Source organism: Fopius arisanus, unplaced genomic scaffold (assembly GCF_000806365.1).
Source record: "Fopius arisanus strain USDA-PBARC FA_bdor unplaced genomic scaffold, ASM80636v1 scaffold00239, whole genome shotgun sequence".
Classification (NCBI taxonomy): domain Eukaryota; kingdom Metazoa; phylum Arthropoda; class Insecta; order Hymenoptera; family Braconidae; genus Fopius; species Fopius arisanus.
Window position 1 is genome coordinate 31,466 of NW_011887978.1, and position 10,267 is coordinate 41,732.

General features: G+C 38.2%; 1 protein-coding gene across 1 annotated transcript in view; it reads right to left on the minus strand.

Annotated features, from left to right (window-relative positions):
* The window catches only part of LOC105272692 (procollagen-lysine,2-oxoglutarate 5-dioxygenase 3), a gene marked incomplete at its 3' end in the record, with an annotated part of 83,223 nt that overhangs the window by 23,108 nt on the left and 49,848 nt on the right, over positions 1-10,267 (minus strand). The window contains 1 exon segment of the mRNA XM_011314906.1: positions 5,857-6,085. Within this exon segment, the coding sequence (XP_011313208.1) occupies positions 5,857-6,085 (229 nt within the window).

Here is a 10,267-nt window from a genome sequence, read left to right on the forward strand (position 1 = left end):
AAAAATATTATAATAGATACTGGCATAATAAAACCAATTTTTCATATTGTAATTAGCTTAGGTTTCATGTTTATCTAAATTAGTTGCCTTCAATTCACTTCGTCTAAGAACTGGGACCGAAGCGTGCAAAAACACCGTCATGTTGTTTTTGGCCGTGCAAGAACTGGGACATAGAGGCTCTCATTTATGTTTCCATTAATTCAATAAACTTCTACGCTTTCTTTGTTTTTTTGTGTGCTTCTCTGTTCCGAAGATACTGGGAATGATTTTCAAAATTTGCAGTTACATTTTCGCCCAAAAAAATGAAATGATAAGGAATTTTTCAACGAGTTGTCCTTCGGCGTGCATCAACTGGGACAGTGACGGTACTAGTTCTGAGAATCAGTTGTATTAAGAAAATGCAAATATATCTCATCTTTCTTTCATCCAACAGCCCGCCAAATTCATTTCCATCCTTCATTGTTCCCTTTTTTGACGTCCTCCCACAAAGTAACTTATTATTCCCACTCTTTAGCCGACTTCGACCGGATTGTTCGTGCCTTAGTAGGATCTATTTAATATTATATTTCCAGCCAAGGTCACAGTACAAATAGGAAATCGTTTTTTTTTTCGACCCGTTCTACCCTTTCTATTAATCGGCCCTACCCCCCTGTCTAACCATGCGGCTGCGTGGGCCGACTTCTAAGCTGTACCGCATTTGCACCCCCTGTGAGGGGTAGTCCTGTGGGGAACCACGCAAACCCGGTACATACAGTCGGTGACCTAATGCCTACTTCCCGCTCGCCCAGCGACTCGACTACCCCGGGACGATTTCTTCTCAATCGAGTCTTAGCAGTAAAAACTCGACTGAGGTTGGTATCGAACCCGGATCGCCAGAATGATAGACTAGCGCCTGATCACCTGAGCCACTGGACGTCGGTCTACGGAATCGTTTAAATCTGAAAAAAAGAAGCGAGGAATGATATGTAAATTTTCCAATAAATTTGTATATTTGGAGTATCGAAAAATTATACGAGTAATCCATGAGTTCGAGAAATTGTGATAAAATCGAGGATACCAATAAATGACGAATCTTGATGGCAATAATGTTGAGAGTTTGAGTATTTGAATTTTGAATTCCTCAAATTGGAAGTGTTTTGAAATAGTATTCTGCCTACTGCTTATACTTGTGTAGTTCAACTGACGTGGGAAAAAGATCGTTAACAACTTCTAGAAAAATCTTTTAATGTTGAAATATTGGAGTAGCCAAATGTACCTTAATATCGAAAATGGACGAATTTTTAAAAATTGTGGAAATATCCTTGATGTTTGCAGAAAGTTGCCAAACTGAAATTTTTGAATGAGCAAAATTTTGAAAACTCAAAAATTTCGATTTGAAATTGGGCAAACATCGGAAACGGCTTTACCCGCAAAACTTCGAAAATTGAATTTTTTAATTTTCAAAATTTTTAAAGTTTTTTGCGGGAAAAATACTCTCTGGGATGTTTACCAAATTTTTTAGATTTTACTATTTTGTGAGGTTTTTCATCATTTTTAATTTTTAATATTTCCTGTAAAACAATTTGAAAAAATGTGTCTGAAAATTATATTTCAAAATCTCCAAAAATTTAACGATTCCGTGAATTACGTGATAAATATGGTAATTTACAGTTATTCTTTTCTGGGTGCATAACCAGTTTATTCAAAAAAAAATTTGCTGCCAAATTCATTCAAAATAAAAAAAAACAAAGGATTAAACGGCAAGCAACATTAAAGAGCAAGAGAAGAGAAAATCGTTTTTGGCTGCTGCGCTTCAATCTCCCCTAAAACCAGAATTCCTTCTTCTTCTCACTTACGGGTGAGACTTCGTTCTGCCTCCTGCTCACGAGAAGGGGATCACACATCGGGATGAGCGCAGCCATACGGACATATATCTACTGAACGCTGAAGCGTTCAGGGTTGTGCTACTCACCCTAGGATCTCCGTAAGGGTGCTTCCGATTATGAAGTATAAAAGGAATTTTCAGTTCAGAATCACCGCGTGATCATGCCGGTTTCGGATCGGAATACACTACTGATCTATATGAGTGTGTAGTCTTGAGGAAGTCTAGTTTCTGTCAGAGATTCGCCAAATGTGGCAATGTTCTTCGCTTTGATAATTGGGTGGTTTTAGATATATTGTAGTAGCTCAGCGTTTACTTTCTCCATGTTCGTTTTCTTTATGTTAAAACTTTTCTGATTGCTAGTTTATAGGCTAGATCAGAACTTAAGTTTGACACACGTTCAGGGGCAGTTGGATATAGTTATAACGCAGAAGGTTGGGTCAATGTAAATCTGTGGGAGTAACTAGAAAGTGGTTGATTTGTTTTTTCTTACGACGATCTGGTGTCCAATGTGTGCGGACCACTCGGTGCAGCTAGTCGAAGAGATTCCGTTCGAGTTAATGGGAAATGGGATTCTTTAAAAAAAGTCGCTATCTAAACATTCTGCTACTGGTCAGCGGTGTAGTGAATCCATCCATGACCGGAAATGTGTTCATGTTTGTCCTTGTGGCGTCGTCAGTAACGCAGCCTCCTACCCCTGAGCAATGAGGTTTCAGTCCTCATACGTTCGGACGAATCCAGCAGTTCGCAAATTCGTGTGGTTCACTGGCAGCTGTGTTTCTAGGGAAGCCGCTAATGCTCTGCATTTGTTTTGGTGTTCTCTGGGTGAGAGTAACACTTTATGTTAGGACCATATTAGTGGGTCGGCCACACTCTCAACAGTGTGTAGTTATTGAACCTCGCGATTTACTTTATTAATTCTTTAAGGGTTTCGGCTTATTGAAATTCTGTGAATCCTTGCCTCATTCTTCGCAGCCTAATATCCTGGGCGATCCAGACCTTTCCGTTTCGATTCCATTCATCATCGACTTTTTGCTTCTCGAGGTTAGTTCGCTGGATTTTGGAATTTACAGGAATTGTATGGTAGCGAGGATATCTGTCAACCTCATGCGTTATCCCTCCGTGCTCTTGGTTTTGGCTTTTGGATTTGGGTACGATGAGCCTTTACCAAACCTCAGATGAGGTAGAGTCTCCCATCTCCTTAGCTGCTCCTTTCTTTCGATTTTCGTTAACTTTTAATCAATAAAAAGTTAGCTGGCGCCCGCATCAATACGGTTGAACTGTGGACACGAGTATGGGGAAGCGCGGGGGTAATGATTCTCTTTGATACCGGGGACAAGGTCAGGAAAAGTAGGACGAGCTACTAAGGAATATCCGACGAAATTTTTATTTAAATATGCAATATAAATCTGCCGGACTTTAAATACTGTGCACTGATTGGCGGAAGTACCATTAGAAAAAATAATTCTTCAAAACTTCAATTTCGTTTTGGCATGTAAAATAATGAAAAAACCTTTCTTGTGTGGTTATGTTAATTTGTGATAAAGTGAATTGACACCCTAATAGATATTCTCCGTCAATATTTTGCCATCCACCGTAATGTCGTTTGCAATATTTTGTTGTTCACCGCAATGGCGCCAATATTTCCTTCCCACAACTTAACCTGACACGGTACCTGTAGAGCAAGGATGGGTAAACTCCAGATAGTTCGGAGCAGCCTCACAAACTCAAATTAAAAATCCTATACAGTTTATAACCATTTCAATTATTGAACTTCTAGTATGATCATAGTAAGAAAAGTAGGAAAGCCCCCACAGTTACCTTAGTGAAGAACAGAGGTGGACAATCTCAGCTCTCGGAGCTACTCCAGCTCCTGACCTCCATTAGGCAAAATTGTGTGAAGCCAGAAAGTTTATGGTTAGACCCTCGTCGGGCCCATGTTGCCCTGTGCGTAAGTAAGAGCATATTCGGCAGAAACTTGACGGTGGAAAAAGTAAAATAGAAAAATTTTCTATTTCTTTCATGGAAATATTTTTTCAATTACTGCTGTTCTGCTGTTGTGCTTTTGATTGATTAATGGTTGTTTTTAATAGGGTCAGTAAATCTAGCAAGTTGTTCGGTGGTGGAGTGGAAGGCTCTGAAACCAAATTGTTCTGTGGGGATAATTTGGAGGTTACGAATTAATTTGGAAAGTCTCATGAAAATGAGTTTCTCACGGATATTGCCTAGATTAGAGAGGAGGCTAATAGGCCTGTACCTGACCGGTAAGAAGGGGAATTCGCCTGGTTTGAGCATGGGGATTACTACCGCTCATTTCCACTTATCAGGAAAGTAGTGGAGAACAAGACATGCGTTATAAATGTTGGATATGAACGTTATTGCTTTTTTGGGGAGATTTTGTATTGCAATATTGGGAATTTGATCAATGCCAGGGACTGACTTATTTTTTAATTTGATGATGATTTTGCGAACTCCCCTGGAAGATGTGAGGAGTACCGAGCAAGCAGGTTGGTTATGAGAAATCTTTTTAAGAGTGATGCCGTGATGTGTTGATTAAAAGGATTTCCTCTCTCAGCGGCTATCTGATGGATATTAGCGTAGTGAGAGCAAAGGGCTTTTCGGTGTCTGCCGAGATAATCTTGTTATTGATGTTGAAATTTGGTATATTAACTTTTAGGATATTATTGAAACTTTTTGCAATGTTCTAAATTGAATGATCCCTCGACGTAATAATTTTGAATTTATTGTCTCAAATTTGTTGTATCCCTTCTTGAATTTTTTGCTGAATTTCTTTTGCTAATTTGTTAAAACACGATTTTAGGATTAGGTTATTTTTATTTTTCGGCCAGTCATTTCTTAACTTGCTCTTTTGTTGAATTAGTTTGATGATGTGATCTGATAGAGGGGTTTCTTTTCGATGCAACGGAAAAGTAGGGGTGTTTAATTTATAAGCCTCAACGACTAACTAAGCACAATTCATTAGCTACCTTGAATATAATTTTCTTATCAGTGTACGATTGAATTAAGACCCCTATAATTGAAATGGTTATCAATTTTGTGCGGTTTTTAATTTGAATTGATCAGCTGATCCGAGCTACTACATTGCTCATTCCTGATGTACATTCTTTTATTCGAAGAAGAGTGGCTGAACTACCACAAGAGTAGGGAACAACTTGTCCACCCAAGATATTGACAGCAGTACTGAAGGAAAGAGAAGAGTATTTCCATCAGTCTCGGTACAGGTTAACTATCATTTGTCAATTTCTTCACTCACTTTTGAATACATCCTTCTATTAGAGAGAAATTCAAAAATTAAATATAGCCTGCAAGTTTTTGAGTAGATCCGCGACGTCTGCGAAAAAATTCAGCCTATGTTGCTCATTGGAGGTTGAAAGCGGTGAAGTTTTACAACAATTTTCAATAAATGCCATTTCCAATAGCAACAATTACAGTTAACAGGACTTTCATTGTATACAATTTTTACAAAATCATGGATTAAATGGGCCATTTCCTACTTATTAAGGAAGATATTGAGAAAACAAAAAGCAAGAAGAACAAAAAAAAAACAGTGGAAAATTTAAAAAATAAGTAGAATATTTCTCCCTGATAGTTCTGGGTGAGGTCCTGTCTGCTCGTGAGCCACGTCCAGCCTTGCTTGCTGTTTGAGTCAGTTTTTCCGGTGCATTAATTTTTTTAGCTTGCTTGTCAGCAAGTTGATTCCGATAAATTCAACATGTTACGATAATTGTCTGACATGGTACTTTGGGTTTTTGATGGAGTCAGCAATTAAAATAAAAAATTTATCACCGGTCGATTTTCTCTCACCCTTCGATATAAATTGCAGCATGTGCTTGTTACGAATAGATAAAAGGGTCATTTCATAGTACTTTCTGCATAATATCCAAATATCGTTGAAAATGGGTTTTGAAAGTTCAACAGTAACAACTTATAATGAAGTTGAGTTAGTTATTCTCATCTAAAAATAATTTACAAACCCATCAGTCATCAAAATTATTCTCTGTGTATCATCCTTAAATTCTTTCAAGGCTCTTTTAAGGAGATTAATTTTGTATGCGCCACCAACGGATTTCATATTACCCCCTTTCCAGGGCTGGCCAACTCCTAATACTCTAATTTTTCCTTCAAATCCTTGAACTTTTGCTGACCTAAGGTATCGTTTGAAACCGTCGGTTTGGTTTGATGCAACTGTGAATACAAGAATGTCTGAAAAAAAACAGAAAAAAGAAAAATTAGAACAAATACTCGAAAAAAACGGGTAAGTGCAAGTTCATGGGCAACTTAATCTCATAATTAGATAATTATATAATTGATAATTACTACCTCTAATTCTGAGTGGTCTACGATAAATGTTAATAGTTGTCTGTAATTATTAGGAGATTCCCATTATTGGAGTTGAACGATATCATTATCCTGTCATCATGATAAGTCGCTGTTGTTGTTTTTTTTATCAGGACCAGTATGGGTTAATTCCCAACTTCTGAATTTCTCAAAAATCCACTTTCATCATATGCCACACGGCGGTTTTTTTATTACGCATTATCATACATTGGAAATATCAGGCTGAATTTCCTTCATTTATGAAAGGCAGATCCGATTCTATCATTCGCTGCTTTAATTAGTAATGAAAAATGAAAATAAATTAATTATTTGGAACGCAACTAGGTGTTTCAAGGTTTTCGCCATCAGTGTCGATCAAGGAGTCCTCGGTAGAAATCGAGGCACCCCGGGTCAACCGGGGTCATAGGAATTCAAACACAAGGAATTATATCAGTATTATCTCGAATGTCCATAGGAAAGGACAATTTATAGAGTACTCATTCAGACATCTTAGTAACCGGACATATAGTTTGTACAGTCAATCATTACCGTAATTTCGGTTGAATTCATTCTTTTCTCGGCAGTCAGTATCACTTAACTCTCTAGGAAATTATCAGTTCAGTTAATCAATGGGAGAACAAAGAGGAAGAGACTTTTACCAATAATCAGACAGTTATAAAATCAGTGTAAATATTGTAATTTGACGAACGGAGGCATTAATAAATCCACATTTCATGCTAAAATTTCTCGCGTTTTCTCGATGCAATTCCATCCGACGATCACCTTACATAATTCCCGGCACCACCCAAAAACCGCAGTGCCTCACCAAACAGGATTTTTCCTTTTTTGTTTCCGAATGGAAGATTTGTAATCGATCAAATTTCAGTTTTATATTTTTTGTGGTATATCCACTTATTAGTATAAGCCAAGGTGTTCGAAAATGCAGCTATTAGACCGTGTGCGAATGAGTGGATGTATGTGTAGGTGTGGGGCATTTCTTTTTCCACTCATTTTCATCTCTATTGAATTGAATATTTTTTTTCAAATGTAGGTGTCATTCAGCCCTGTCTGTCGCCGTCAACAAAAATTGATTTCATCTATGAATTCGTCTTATTTATTATTTTTTCGAAAATTCGGTTTTTTCGCGATAACTTAAAAAAAATTATCTGAATCCGTTAAATGACAACTGAAAAAATTGCCCTAATATCCTCTTGACAGAGTTTGAAGATGAAGGAGATATTAATAATAGTTTTTGGAATTTCTGTCAAATTTCATTTCTTTTTTCCGACAGAATCTCAACGAGATCTGCACATATCAGCTAGGAAACGAATACAATGGTAGCTGAAAAAGTACAGTGAGACTGAATCATTCAATTGAATAAAATAAAAATAAAAGCTTATGTACAAGAGAGGAAGATAATACAGAGAATAAACTTTCGGAAGCAATTTGCTAATTTATTAGCAAAGACAACTATATGATATGCAATATAAGAGCCACTTGTCTTGCCACAAATTGAAATAGAATGATTATTGTCAATTTCATTTTATGAAGTTGCTAAACTGCATATAAAAATGGTAGAAACATTGGTAATTATTCAGTAGATGCACTACGTCAGTGGTCACTCCTCCTATTGAGACTCCATTAATGAGGTGGAGAATGTTTCACTTTACGCTTCACTTATCCACGAATGTTTACTCACAACGTAATGAAAATCAACTACTGAACTGAATCTCACACGAATTGAGAACACTTAAGGTACACCCATTAACGATGTACGTAAATACGGGCCTCGTGGCAGTAAGAATTGCAGTAAAAGGTGAATAACTAGTACGAATATTTCAGGTTTTTAGCAGTCCATTTTTAGAACATCGAATGAACTTCGGAGAAAATTTAAGATCAATCCAGTAAATTTTGTTGCCCTGCGCAGTAAATATTCCGGAAAATTGCAGTGATTTTTCATGAATTTCGCAGGGCTTCTCATCAGGGTAGGGCCATATCCCGTGTTTACTAATACGAGACCAGTAATTTTTCGTACATATTTGTCTCCGTATAGATTTTATGAGACGTTAATCGTAACTGTTTATTTTGCACTCATTTCTTTAATATATAACGTAAATTATTTATTTAATGGACCGGAAATACCGTTCGTCAGTAAGGGTATTATTTATAAATACCGGCAGTTTAATTGCTCTGCGATCATTTTTGCGTTTCTTCACTAAGCTTTTCTGGATTCCCATAAGACCACGAGTTTAAAATCGATTATAAAAGAAATCATTATTAGATATTAGGGCTTGCAACTTCCCTGGCATTTTTCACGTCATTTCCAATGCCAATTTGTAAATACTGTGACCTTGGCCCAAGAATTATGTGAAATAATTGCCAGCGAGGGTCACGATAATTTATATCCGGTGAAGAACAAGGGGGAAACTCCTGATGTTAAGGGAGGGCCTGAAAATATAGAGAAAAAAGGGTTCGAGGGGAAAATAATTCACTCGGGGAAAATCTATTGTACCAATGTCTATTTATCTGGCATCGTGAATACAGAAAAATAAAATAACAAACAAAAAGTGAGAAATTCCGGCCTTTTAAGATTAACCTAGGGAAGGGGGGAGGCCAGCCAACTTGCGGCAACACGCGAGAAAATAGTATTACAATAAATAATACAGAAAAGGGGAGAACCATTAAGGTGATAAAAAGGGGGAGAAGTGACGGGGATCAATATTGAAAAATAACTATTATTTAAGGGGTTTCCGTTATAAATAATATCAACTAGCTAACGGCCTGCCCTTAAATAATTAGAAAAGAGAGAGAGACTCACCTTTGGGGGGAATTATGTCAAGGGAAAATTCGTGGGGGCAGGCAACAAACGTGTGGGTACTCACGACAATGGCGGCAAAAATCCACCACGGGGAAAATCCTCTGGGCTTTCCTCTCCCGTCTTCTCCTTTCCTGACTTCTCGGACCGCACTTCCTTTCTCTCCTTCTTCACTCCTGGGTCTCAAAAATCTCCTCCACGATTTTTCCACAATTTCTCCTCACTGAATTCTCTTCCAACTTCTCTTATTACGCACAATTCTACCGAACTCTCAAAATCGCGGCAAACTCCGGGGCAGCTGTATAACGAGTGATGTTTGTCGATCACTGTCACTCTTCTTCCCCGATTATCGCCGATAATCGGGGTTAATTGTGGGCACTCGTGATTGAGTCTCCTTTTCCCATTTGTTGCTCTTTGGGGGTCGGCCGAGGGATGTCTCCTTGTCTTCCGGGTCACGTAGTGTCGAATTCATCAGGTGGGGGTTTTTGTTCTTTCGCCTTCTTCATTTTCGGTCGATGTGTGTACCGGGGCGAGGGGAAACGGGGTGGGGGGAAGAAACTATTCGGGAGGGGGAGCCCAACGGCGACAGCTTTTATAACCTAAGTTTTGTGTTTTGTCTTAATCCTAACTGAAACTAATTACCCATATTTTCAACCAGGTGTCTTAGGGGGTAGGGGGAGGGGCACAAATTGTTGCCTCATCACAGCTGTCCCGGGGGCAAAGAATACATGGGGTTTTCACATCCTCATGTTGAACGATACCAAACCTTAATTTTTTTTACAAGTTGTCTCTGCTGACTCCGGAAGCGAAGAGATGGAAGGAAGGTTACTAGACCATTATCATTCTCACAACTCTTCTTCAGTCACTCAGCTAATCCCCCGACTTCCGTCGCCCATACATCACATTCCCTTATCCAATGAAGGAGGCATTCATACATTCGGCGTGCGCTCGAAATAAAAATTCGCGATTCCAGACTGATGGGTGTTTTATTCCATGAGCGAGAGTAAGAAAAAGAAGTAATGGTTACAAACCGACGGGGAACAATGTGCTCCGTCAACAACAACAGAAAATACAATTATCAAAAATAATCCCTCTGTATTGAGGAGAAACAAAACAGAAAATCAAAACCGGTAGAGGGATTGTCTTGCTCCAGATGAATCGCAAAAAAAAAGAGAAAAATATGAAAACTGAGAAAATTGAGAAAAGGAAAGAAAACGAAAAAAAAGTGTGGTGTGTGGGGGTGTTTTCTTTTG